The 13,528-nt window shown below is 36.0% G+C and overlaps 1 protein-coding gene and 1 pseudogene across 6 annotated transcripts in view; one reads left to right on the forward strand and one right to left on the reverse strand.

The window, feature by feature from the left end:
- The window catches only part of PHTF2 (putative homeodomain transcription factor 2), a 113,305-nt gene that overhangs the window by 15,033 nt on the left and 84,744 nt on the right, over positions 1-13,528 (forward strand). For 4 of the 6 annotated variants that reach the window (XM_038562820.1, XM_038562819.1, XM_038562818.1 and 1 more), the window contains exon 1: positions 12,588-12,738. In XM_038562820.1, coding sequence (XP_038418748.1) covers positions 12,694-12,738 — 45 coding nt within the window. In that variant the 5' untranslated portion in view covers positions 12,588-12,693. Of the gene's footprint in view, positions 1-12,587; positions 12,739-13,528 lie in introns of those variants that run through there. The other 2 variants (XM_038562822.1, XM_038562817.1) reach the window with 1 other exon arrangement.
- LOC483279 lies at positions 6,774-7,148 on the reverse strand (annotated as a pseudogene).

Raw genomic sequence — 13,528 nt, forward strand, 5'->3', positions numbered from 1 at the left:
TTATGGTTTATTGTTGGTTTATTAACGTTGAATTCATGACCAACAGTACTAGAACTCATATGTAAATGAAAACTTATCTAACATACATTTTCTTCATAAGCTATTTCAAGGCCTTTTAAAGATTTTTGTTTAAATACAGTTCAGTTAACATATTCTGTATTATTAATTTCAGAGGTAGAACTTAGTGGTTCATCAGTTGCATATAACACCCAGTGCTCATTACATCAAGTGCCCTCCTTAATGCCCGTCACCCAATTATCTCTTCCCCGCACCCCTCTCTCTTCCAGAAACTCTGTTTGCTAGAGTTCAGCATCTCTTATGGTTTGCCTCCCTCTCAGTTTTCATCTTCTGTTTCTTTCCCTTCCCCTATGCTCATCTATTTTGTTTCACATATGAGGGAAATCATATGGTATGTGTCTCTCTCCGACTAACTTATTTTGCTTAGCATAATACCCTTTCGTTCCATCCATGTCGTTGCAATGGGAAAATTTCGTTCCTTTTTTTTTTTTTTTAAAGATTTTATTTATTTATTCATGAGAGACACCGGGAGAGAGGCAGAGGCACAGGCAGAGGGAGAGGCAGCCTCCTTGCAGGGATCCCAATGTAGAACTTGATACCCTTGGGTCATGCCCTGAGCCAAAGCATGACATTCAAATGCTGAGCCACCCAGGCATCCCAACATTTCATTGTTTTTGATGGGATCTTGAGTAGTATTCTATGATGTGTGTGTACACACACACACACACACACACACCACATCTTTATCCATTTATCTGGTTTTTTTTTTTTAATTTTTTAATTTATTTATGATAGTCACACAGAGAGAAAGAGAGGCAGAGACATAGGCAAAGGGAGAAGCAGGCTCCATGCACTGGGAGCCCAACGTGGGATTTGATCCCGGGTCTCCAGGATCGCGCCCTGGGCCAAAGGCAGGCACTAAACTGCTGCACCACCCAGGGATCCCTCCATTTATCTGTTGTTGGCTCTTTCCACATTTTGGCTAATTGTGGACATCGCTGCTATAATTATTGGGGTTCATTTGCCCCTTCAGATCGCTGTGTTTGTATCTTTTGGATAAATATCTAGTAGTGCAATTGCTGGGTTGTAGAGTAGTTCTATTTTTAACTTTTTGAAGAACCTCTATACTATTTTACGGAGTGACTGTACCAGTTTGCATTTCCAGCAAGAGTGTAAGAGGAATGCCCTTTCTCCACATCCTCATCAACATCTGTTGTTCCCTGAGTTGGTAATTTTAGCCATTTTGACGGGTGTGAGGTGGTATCTCATTGTGATTTTGATTTGTATTTCCCTGATGCCAAATGGTATTGAGCATTTTTAATGTGTTTGTTAGCCATTTATATGATATGTTTTCTTTGGAGAAATGACTGTTCGTGTCTTCTGCCCATTTCTTGACTCAGTTTTTTTGTTTTTTGGATATTGAGTTTGATAAGTTCTTCCTAGGTTTTGGATACTGGCCTTTTTCTAATGTATCATTTGCAGATATCTTTCCCATTCTGTAGATTGTTTTTTAGTTTTGCTAACTGTTTCCTTTGCTGTGCAAAAGCTTTTTATCCTAAAGAAGTCCCAGTAGTTCATTTTTGCTTTTGTTTCCCTTGCCTTTGGAGATGTACTAGAGCAAGAAGTTGCTGCAGCTGAGGTCAAAGAGTTTGCTGCCTGTGTTTTCCTCTCAGAGCCTTCTTGCATTGGGAACACTAGACAGCACTTCAGCACTACCCTTGGGAGCCATTTTGAACAAAAAAATCAGCGACAAAAAGCAAAAATTGAAAATTTGTCACAAAATAGACCACAAAAAGGAACTTACTTATAGTATGAAAGCTGTCCTAAGAAGACAGAGCATCATCTTGTTTGACCTCAGCTGGAAATCTGCTGGAAATCAGCCATCTCAAGCTTTTTGCTACTCTGTGCATGTCTGGAAATGATTAGGAAAGTACTATGAGTATTGATTTTGAGCTTACAAATTAAAAACTAAATAGCAGGCAAGTTTGCATAGAGCAGAATTTGTGAATAATGAAGACTATGTTAGGTAAGAGGTGGTTAATCCAATATATTAAATGAATATCTTGGAAGATATTTACATAATCAAATCATATTTAAGAATAGTAGGATTCCAATTAACTGAAACTATAACTATTTGGAAATTGAAATCTAAAACTTGGTAGAGGCGCCTGGATGGCTTGGTGGTTGAGCGTCTGCCTTTGGCTCATATTTTGATCCCGGGGTCCTGGGGTTGAGTCCTGCATCGGGCTCTCCACCAGGAGCCTGCTTTTCCCTCTGCCTATGTCTCTGCCTCTCTCTCTGGGTCTCTCATGAACAAGTAAATAAATCTTAAAAAATAAAATTTGTTGTAATCTTTTCAAAGTTCTACTGATATTTGTCTTAAGAGTATAAGTCTGGTATCAATTCCATGGTGTGTGTTTTTCCCACACCACCAAGTAATTCTCCAGCTTCAGCTGGGTGTCCCGTAATTCAGCTTAATTCTGACATTATCACATCCTACCACTTAAGGGCTAGGTCCCACAAGACTGCTACCCTCCCCCATGCCAGCCACAAGTCCAAGTTATTTCCAAGGCCTCTGACTTACCTATAGATTGAAGGTTCCCATGACCCTCTCCTGGAATTCAGTTAATTTGCTAGAGAATCTCACAATACTCAGAGAAACATTTTACTTACTAGATTACTAGTTTGTTTGTTTTTTTTTTTTTTTTACAAAAAGATACAACTTAGGAACAGACAGATATAAGAGATACATAGGATATGATATGGGGAAAGAGCACAGAGCTTCCATGCTGTCTGAACATCACTGTCCCCAAATCTCCACATTTTCACCAACCTGAAAGCTCTTTGAATCATGTACTTTTGAGTTTTTATGGAGGTTTGATTACATAGGCATGATTGATTAAATCATCAACCATTGGTGATTGAGCTCAATCTCTAGCTGCTCTCTGCTCGCAGGAGATTGGGGGAAAGTAGAGAGTAATTGAAATGAATGTTCCAACTTTCCACTGGCAACCAGTACTCTTGTTTAGGTACTTTCTGAAAGTTACCTCATTATAACAAAAGACACCACTACCACTCTCACTGTGGAAAATTTAAAGGGTTTCAGGAGCTCTGGGCCAGTAGTAGGAACAAAAGCCAAATACAGTTGATCCTTCAGCAATAGGGATTTGAACTCCATGAATCCACTTATATGCAGATTCTTTTCGTAGATACAGTAGTGTGAATGTAATTTTTCATCCTTATGATTTTCTTTTTTTTTTTAAGAAAGTAGATCTTTTTTTTAAGATTTTTTTTACTTATTTATTTATTCATAGAGACACACACACACACACACACACACACACAGAGAGAAGAGGCAGAGACACAGGCAGAGGGAGAAGCAGGCTCCATGCAGGGAGCCCAATGTGGGACTCGATCCTGGGTCTCCAGGATCACACCCTGGGCCGCAGGCGGCACTAAACCACTGCGCCACTGGGGCTGCCCATCCTTATGATTTCCTTAATCATATTTTCTTTTCTCTAGCTTCTTTTACTATAGGAATACAAGATATAATAAATGCAACATACGGATTTGTAATCCGTTGTTTATGTTATCGTTAAGGCTTCCAGCCAACAACAGGCTATTTGTAGTTAAGTGTTAGAGAAGTGAGAAAAGTGAGAAATGTGGATTTTCAACTTTGTGGAGCAGGGGGATCTGTGGTGCAACCCCTTTTTATTCAAGGGTTTTATGTTTCTTACTATGAATTGAACTACCACAAACAGATGGTTATACAAAGTTTAGGAAAAATACAGCCCTAGAACACCATCCCCACATTTTCCCTTTCCGAGGCAAATACTTTCAACTTTTTTAGTTGATAAATTTTATTTACCTATCTTTGTAGAGATACATATATGACTTTGTCATCTACAGGAGCATGGAGAAATAGTCACTCAGTGGTATGCAGTGAGAATGTGGATCTGCCGCTTCATAGCTTTCAACTAGACCTCTTTTGTAGATCCCACCTTTACTTCTACTTCAGTGGAACCTGTGCCACAGTCTTTGAAGCTTTTGTTGGTTTTTATTATGTAAATTGGGTTGATACTCTCTTTTGTCCACTATTGTCTACTGCTGTCTTATATCTGCTAGATTGGTTACCAGTCATATATCTTATTTCAAGCTTCATTTTTATTTTTGTTTTCTCTCTATTCTCCCTGTCCTTATATGTACATGCGTTTGCTCTAGTTTCAGTTATATATTGTAAAGGAGTAGAATTAGATGCCTGTGTTTAGTCTGCTTTTTTTTCCTTGCTAGTTTGAAATACTTAAATCTAAAATAACTCTTTAAGTAATGAAGTTACTTGAACACCACTGCTTATATCTCATAATTTAATTTCTTAATGATCATGGCCTAGAAGAATCCAATATGATTTGTCAGATCAGAACAGGGAGAAAATTATTTTAGACAGAGGAAATATGACAAGGACTAGAAGGCAAGCATGAAAATGGTACAGTCAGAAGCCCAAATGGCTAGATTATAGGATGTGTATTTGGATGGCAGATTGGAGAGGGTAGGTGAGACGTCTTATGTGGAAGAAGATAAAGATGTTGGATGCTGCTGATTGTAAAGGTGATAAACCTGTGATTGGGTTGTAAACAAAAAAAGGATATTTTGTCTGGTTAAACTATTTTCTTAGGCAATGGGAAATCATTAGATAATTTTAAGAAGATAGATATGATGAGATCAGGAGTTTACAAAGTGAAGGAGTAGTAAGAGACTGTTAGAGTAGTTCTGGTAATAGATGATGTGGACTTGCACCAGGTCTGGTAGTGGACCACGGAGGGGTTATATGAAAAATGTTTTGACAGTATGACAAATAGACTATATTAATTTATTCCTTAATACTTACTAGTTACTATCTGCCAGTTATCAAACAGGTGGTGGTGGGAAAGGGAAAGAGACAAGAAAGATTCTAGGGTTCCGTGCTTGAGTAGATAGTAAAAGAGGAGTTGATTTGAGGAGGGAAAATGCATTTTCGTGTTTTTTTTTTTTTTTCCCTTGGAGGTACTTGTAACAGGTTCATAGAAGAGCTTAATTTATGGTCCTATAGTTTCTGTTTAGTATTTTGAATTTATAAGAAGTGAAACTGGGTGTCTTCCCTTTACTTCCTCTGTTAGGAATAACAGAAGTAAAAGTGCAGATGTTGAGTTTTGTTAAAAAAAAAAATTCAATTGAGTGATTTTAAAGAGTCATTTGGTTTTATTCAGTGATTCATGAATTGGGCAGTGTCCCATCTAGCAAACAGAAAAGAGTTCCAAAGAGCTGAACAAAATGGAAGACTTTTATAGGCAGAAGGAGCAGAGACAGGGAAAGAGCAGATTACTTTATCGTTCGTTGGGGGATAGAAGGGGTCTGTTAAGCAGATAACCTCACTAGTGCTGACTAGGAAATTCCAGATTCACTGATTTAAGATTACATTCTTGGGAGGGGTTGAAGTTGCAGGTGAGTTAGGTATTAAAGCCTTGGTTTGTTGACATGGGACTTAGCACAAGTGACTCGATTTTGGGTTTGTTGTCTTTTTTTATTGTTAACATTTTACAACTCTGTCTTAGAATATTTAAATTTTATTTTTCAGTTGAGTCAGTAACTTAAAAGATTACTTTTAGTACTTAAAACATAAATGTTAAAAAAGTAAATGTAGGAATTTTGAGTAAAAATGAAGTAGGAATTCAGTTAGCGTTTTTTAATCTCTACATAAGATCATTTTTAAGATCTGTTATGTCTTTAAGTTATTTGAATATCATTTAGTGCTCTATTATTTTGATAAAGATACCTGAACCACTTATTCAGTTAATGTTTCTATTAGAGGCCAGTAATAACATATCCATATTTGAATGGAGCCTGATTTGTTGAGGGTAAAAATTTCTTGGTAGTAAATGAGGAAGTTAAACCATTTAAATGGATTATAATTATTTGATTTTTCCAAGTGACACAACAGTCAAATAAAAATATTAAGTACTTAAAAAAAAGCACAAAGAATGCTTAACAAGTTACTAGTAGAGATGTTGTGGATATATGTTAAAGTTAAGAACCCTGAAACTTACAAAGTTGCATTAAAGGACATAACCAGGTGGATTGGTTGTACCCATCAGAAAGTTCATGGAGGGCTTTGTGGGTAGTGTTAAAATTATAAATCTAGAGATTCTCTTAGATTTCACAATAGCTCAAAATGCTTTTATACATATAGCTTTAAGAGAAGTTACTTGCCTATAATTTTCCTGCTTAGATTAGATTTTATCCTCTCACTCAAAATATACAGACTATGCATTGGTTCCATGCAGGAAAATAAAAATTATAAATAAATATTCTTTTTATGAACTGGTTCATATAAGAGGAAATGCTCTTTTTGTTACACCTCATTTTGCATTTCATTTTTCTATCTTAAGATTGAAAACAACTTTAAACATACAGTGTGTGGTATTTATTCTTCACAACATTTCCATGAAATCATATCCTCATTCCAGCTTAAAAAACTTTCCAAGAATTGTAACAATTTAGAGGTCACATGATTAGAAAGTAGCAGTCTTGGTACTAGTAGATTTCTTTCTGCCCATTACCTGGGTTTCACTGTTTTCAGTATCAGTATAAAAGTTTTGATTTGAACCTTAGTATTTATTACCTTTTAAGGGCATAAGAGAGCTTTGTCCTGGTTTTCTTTCTTTCTTTCTTTCTTTCTTTCTTTTTTTTCCAGTTTTGTATCTTTATTTGACAATCAGCGATTAGTTCTCGCCCACATTAACAGTCTGTAGATTTTTGAAAGTGGTGACAGGTATGTAGGTAACCAGCGTGTAGAGCTTGTTTAGTGAATCTTCATCCTCATTACATTTTCTAGATACCTGCACATGGATACAGTATGGGGAATTCCTTATTCCTTTGGCCCAGACAGCTTTGTTGAGCCTGGTATTAATGCACACATCTGGAGTTCCCATCTCCTTCATGCAGATTTCTAAATCTCTGAGTGCCCAAGGGACACGCTTCTTGAAACCCACTCCACAGATACGTTTGTGAATGTTGATGGTGTATTCTCTGGTCACTGCCTCGTTGATGGCAGAACGGGCTTCCCTCTTCTTGCCACCCTTCTTTGCGGGAGCCATTTTGCTAGGCCCTAGTTGGAAAGGACTTGTTCCTAGTTTCTAAAGTCGAAAAATCACTTATTTTAGCTGTGGAGGAAGCAACTGAGTTATATTTAATTTTAACATTTAGAACATGGCAGATTTGACTTTAACTCCTTTTCATTGTACTTTTAAAATCTACAAATAGTTATACACTGTTTGATTGAGTGACATGTCAGTAAACAGACTGGCCATGTTTATTATACTTCACAATATTTTTACCTCTTACTGTGAGGAAAGAGTATGTTTTTGTGTTTATGTGCATGTTGTGGTGGTATAGGAGTTGGAACCAGTAGAATTTTCAGTTCTGGTCCTTAAATTGATTCATGTGTGAGGGTGTTTTGGTTAACAGTTTTTATTTTTAAAGACTTGATTTATTTGACATAGAGAAAGAGTGCACACCAGTAGACAGAGTGGTGAGCAGAGAGAGAGAGAGGGAAAAGCATGCTCTCCACTGAGCAGAGAGCCTGCCATGGAGCTCAGTCCCAGGACCCTGGGATCATGACCTGAACCGAAGGCAGACACTCTACTGACTGAGCCACCCAGGCGCCCCTGGTTAGCAATTTTTAAATTTGGTTTGTGAACATTGTGTTTAATATATACAGAAGAGCAATAGGAGAATTCAGAGATAAGACATTGAACTGCTCTGAAACAATTTATGAATGGAATGGGGGCACATATCAACAAGTACATAAAAAACAATATGTTCATTATTGGGAACACAGAACAGGATGATGAACAGTCTTTAGTGGAAGAATTTGGGAGAAACTTGTAGGATGATGAACAGTCTTTAGTGGAGGAATTTGGGAGAAACTTGTAGAGAAAGTAGAATTTAGGAGGCCTTCTGGAAATCCTCCTTGTTTTGGAAAGAGAGGTGTTAATTTTGGCACAGAGGTAGAAAAGTGTAAGAAACGTAGTGTGGTTGAAACAGGATATATGAGAAGATGGTAGCAGTAATATTGGTAAGTAGTTTAGGGTGAGATTTTAGATGGTCTGAATATAATTCTAAAGGGTAATGGGTCTGAATAGTTTTCTAAAGGCAGCAGGGAGTGATGTAAGTTTGTTGAAAAGAATAATACTGAGATCAGGGCCTAAGGAGATTTCTATAAACTACCTTTTAAAAATAGCATGTGTTCCATTTTGTCTAAAAGTTTCTGCTATGTTAAGTTCTGTGCACATAACATTGATTTAACTAATAGTAGTGTTTTGGGGTGAATTAGTAAAGAAATTCAGAGAAATTGCTGTATGTTATTGGAGTTGTTAGTTGTGTAGCCTTTATTGAGCTGTGGGATGTTTGGCTAGATGGTATACGTGAGAAACTAAGGCCCAGAGAACTCAGAAACTTACTCAAAAGCACATAGCATTTAGGGACGCCTGGGTGACTCAGAGGTTGAGCATCTATCTTCGGCTCAGAGCATGATCCCAGGGTCTGGGATCAAGTCCCACATCAGGCTCCTTGCAGCGGAGGGGAGGGCCTGCTTCTCCTTCTGCCTGTGTCTCTCGAATGAATATGTAAAATCTTAAGAAAAAAAAAAAAAAGGCACATAGCATGTAGCGTCAGAACTTGGATCTAGAACCCAGTTCTCCTGATGCTTAGTCATCACTTTTTCTCTGCTCTACTTCCTCTACTGCATATTATAATGTACTGGGTACTTAGAAACATGAAGGAGGAAAGATGCCTCTCTTTTTCCTTTAGTGTGTTTATATATAATCAAATCATGGGTGGCCATAGTGCTTTTCTTTCTTTCTTTTTTTTTTTTTTTTTTTTAAGATTTCATTTATTCATTCATGAGAGACAAGAAGAGAGAGGCAGAGACACAGGCAGAGGGAGAAGCAGACTCCATGCAGGGAGCCTGACATGGGCCTCAACCCCAGGTCCCCAGGATCACACCCTGGGCTGAAGGCGGCGCTAAACCTCTGAGCCACCCGGGCTGCCCTAGCTCTTCATTTTTATTTAAATACCAGATTTCTTAGTACAATCATTGCTGGAAGAGACTCAGACTTTAACACTTTCTGTCCAAGTGCACATTTGTAAGAAGCTTCATCTTAGGGTAAGTAGGATTTGAACTGACTTAAGAGAATGGATGAGAGGAGAAAAGGAATGAGAATAACAGCACAAGCCAAGTGTTGGGGACAGGCAAAAGTTGCTTCCAAGTATAGTGAAAGTCGTGCTAGAACAGAAATTTGTTTCAGAATAATGAGAGAAGTTCATTGTAATATGTAGTGTTTGATAGATTGACTTTTTCCTAACGTAGGAAATGGTTAAAAACCTGACCATTTCTTTGTTTACAAAGAATACCCCTGGGCATTAATATATTTGATAGTGAGATTTTATAAAGTCAGACTTAATGTAAGATCTCTTCAGAGTCCCCTTTTTCCTCCACCCAGGCTTTGACATCATAAATACATTTTATGTGGTCTTTGACATAGTAAAATGTAATTTCAGATGTTTTGACAAGGTATAATGATTAAAGCGGTGTTAAGGAGAGAATTAGCTCAGAGTAACTGTCTATACCGAGATTTAAATATTATGCCTGCAGTTAGCTCTGTAGTTTTATAATTGGATTATTTCTATATCTTAATACCCATCCTTCTATCAGATCAGTTGATCAGAAAAGATTAAGATCCTCAGTTCAAGGTACTCAGTAAGCTTTCTATGCTACTTTTTTTCCTGTAAATTAACTTTAATGTCATAATTTAGCATTAAAATAGTTAGCTTGATAACTGTCATAATAGAGACTGTAAACCTGTATTCCTGGACTCTCAGAATCAAAGACATTCGAAGGGCTTTAGAAATAATATTAATTATTCATGAAATCATTTGTTGACTTATTCTTTGTTATTTATATTCATGTGAAATTTGGTTGCCTTTGAGTATACTTTATCAGAAGTCTGATTCAGAAATCCATCTCAGCATGCTGTAAAACCTGTTTTAAAAATAGGTACGAGCCACTTGTGTCACTGAAAAGTTGTTGACACAATGGAAAAACTATTAAATGAGTTTGCAGAGCAAACCTTGCCATTACTGAAGAGGGCTTGTGTTGTGTTTTTTTTTTTTTTTTAAACAGATAGAATTGTTATTTCTGTAGATCAAAATAAATATAAATAAAATGTTTATAACATTTCATATACTTTGTGCCCTGTTAAAATTGATTTTCAGAATTTATTTCTAAATGTAGCTAGGTATAAACCAAAGTATATTTGAAAATGATCTATCATTTTATTTGAAGGAGTCAGTGTTTTCCTCACTTTCATTGAAGCTTTTAAAAAAATTATTAGTACTTACATACCCACTTAAATATTCTTCAAATATATTAAATATCTCATATATTTAATAGATGGACTGAATAAAAAAATCCTTTCACATTTTGTATATGAAATGCACATTATTTACACTCTTGGAGAATTAAAAGAGAGAATCTTCATTTTGGTTGATAATCTGGAATTTTTATCAGTAAAGATTGGGTGAAGTGAAAGGAGAGTAAAAGTGGAAAGTTGATAATTCTTATAGTTTTTATACCATTTTTTTCTAGTTTGCATTTGTCAAGGGTTAGGGGCAGCAGAGGGGAGAAGGAGAGTTCTAACCAGTTTGGAAAACATGTGTCTTGTCAGTCTTTTGTCTCAACAAACATAATGAAGGTGTAATGTTAAAATGGATAGTCCTATAGCAGAATCAATGGAAAAAACTTCTGGGATGAATTGTGTTAAAGCTGATGAATTATCCCCAGAAATCTCCAGGACAGAAGAACCAAAACAGGAGATTTTAAGGTCAGTAAGAGAAAGCTTCCCCCAAACCCCTGGTGGGAGAAATTAATAGTAGCCACACCTGACTAAGAAACTTCAGTGGAGGTGAACTTTGAAATCTCTAAATACTCCATGTGCATATAGTTGGGAATTGACATTGTGATTTTATGATAGTCTAGTAGCTATTTTTATTTTAAATGTCAATAAAAACTGATTGTATGTATTCCTTTTCTAAACCATTTTCCATGTTTTAAAAAGGAAATACAAATACTTCCCAGTTCCTGGCTTGCAGAATTTTAAAATTAATAATAAAAATAAAAATAGTTATAGTTGAACAGCTGCTGTATACACTGGACTGTGCTAGACATTTTATGAATATTACTTGATCAGTCGCAAAATCCCTCCAGGGAGTGAATAGGTAGTTATTCCTGTTGTACAACTAAAAGAAGCTGAGGTTAGAGAGATTAAGTTACTGCTTCAAAATTACATACTAGGTGGTATTTGAATCCAGGTCTTTTGACTCTATGCTCCTCCTATGACAAATGCCAGGGCATTTGTCAGGATTTTCAAAACCTAGTTTACTTGAATTTAGTCAGTTAAAGACAGAATTATTATCTTAGGAAAGCTAATAAAATAATCCAGCTCATCACTGTCAAAAATACAGATATCGAATAAATACTGCCTTAAATTTTATTTAGAGATTGATGATTTGAACATTTGACTTTCCTGATAGTAATTTTCTTATATTTGAAGCCTAATGTGCTCCCAAGAATGATTTATAAACCTCCAGTATTTTGTTGACTCTGGGCAAAGTCTGGAGTGGTAGCATCTGTACAGTCGCAGATCTGCACGTGCTGGGATCAGCTTTGCTGTGGTGTGTTGCTCCCTGAAATCCTCTGTGGCCTTGGATGATCCTGGTTTGTAATGAGTTCTGGGGCAAGTATCTGTGTTTGAACCTGTTTAGGCTCATCCTTAACATCATACCAGAGGCGCCCTCCATGCCAGCCTGGTCTTATGACTAGAGCAGTATTCCAGAGTTAACTGGAATTCATTTTCTCCAGGGCTTAGGAACCATTAAGTTTAGTATCCAGAACTGTTTTAGGCAAACACGAACAAGATGCTTATGAAATGGTCTGTGGTAAATTTCTAAGTATTAGCAAACTGTGATATCTGGGAAGTGTGTAATATTAATTATTCCTGTGTAATTAAGTCTAATATTGGTTTAGTATTTAACATAAATTAAGTTTCTCCAGTTATTTGATTTTAGTTCAAATTGGTGTTTACTGAGTACCAGAGAACATTAAATATGATTATAAATTTTGGCATCTTTATCCAGCAATCCTTTAGCAACAGTAATTGGCATTAATTCCCAGATAGGAACTATAGCAAAACCGGTCTGTTACTGAGTGGATGAATTGATTTCTGTCATATGTGAATTTATAAAGGAAGAATTTCCAGTAGAACCTGGGAAATTCAGAAATTTATTTAAAAGGCTTATTTTTAAAAATCCATCTTGTTAGAAAATTCAAGTGCTATGTTCACATAGAAAGATCCTTTTATTATGGCAACTGATTTTTGTTTACTTAAGAAGAACCTGTTGCTAAAATAGTAATGAGGAAGGGTGTAATATAAGTATAGTCATACACCCCTTGCTCTGCAAGTAACCAGAGTGCTATGTACGCATGTTGTTCAGTCTCCTTCTGGAAGGTGGAAGTAAAGTCGTCCATATGTTTTTCTCTCTTGCACAGCCTAAAATGACGAATGTGTGATTTCAGTGGAATAAATGGCGTCCAAAGTCACAGATGCTATAGTCTGGTATCAAAAGAAGGTAAGTTGATAGTCAAGGCTTTCAACTTTTTAAATATTCTTACTCTAAAAATGCATAGTTTTTCTTTTGATGCTGTGGAGTTGTGTCACATATTACCTGAAGTAATGACAAATAGATTTCAGGATCTTTTGAGTGTAAGGGGAGCATTTTGGTTTTCCTTCTGCTAATTTTATTTCTAAAGAAGCTAGAAAGATGACACTTATCAATGGTTTTTCTCCACTTTTTACCTCACATTATTAAAGTTAATTAAAGTGGCTAGATTAATTATTTTTAGCTATAAGCCAAATTTCCATGATTTTGAATATAACTAGTATTTTATTAAAACATTAAATTTTTCTTGTATTAATTTCTTTTGCAGCTAGGATTAGCAGAGCTATTATAATTTACAACTGTTTTATTTCAGGAAACTATAGTCTTAATCTGTTTCTTCTAAGGTGCAATTCAGCAGTTGAATCTTTTCAGTAAAATAAGCCTTTGAGGACTACATTTTTCAAACCAAAATATTAAAATGTTTATTTTGATGTTTTAGGATTAGTTGTCATAACTACTTAACTAGCTGTGTCATCCTATATGTTTCAAAATAAACTTTACCCAAGTAATTTTTTATGAAGTGAAAGAATAAATGCCTTTTTTCAAAATACAGTAAAGCATTTACTGTATTTGCACAGGAGCATTTACTCCTGAAGAGTGTTGCTTACACTCTTTAAAATTTATGTTGTACATCTGGTTTTTTAGGTTTTTAGCGTATACAGTGAATTATGTTTGTTTTCATGCTTTAAAACATTTTTGG

The sequence above is a fragment of the Canis lupus genome, chromosome 18, assembly GCF_011100685.1.
Source record: "Canis lupus familiaris isolate Mischka breed German Shepherd chromosome 18, alternate assembly UU_Cfam_GSD_1.0, whole genome shotgun sequence".
Taxonomy (NCBI): domain Eukaryota; kingdom Metazoa; phylum Chordata; class Mammalia; order Carnivora; family Canidae; genus Canis; species Canis lupus.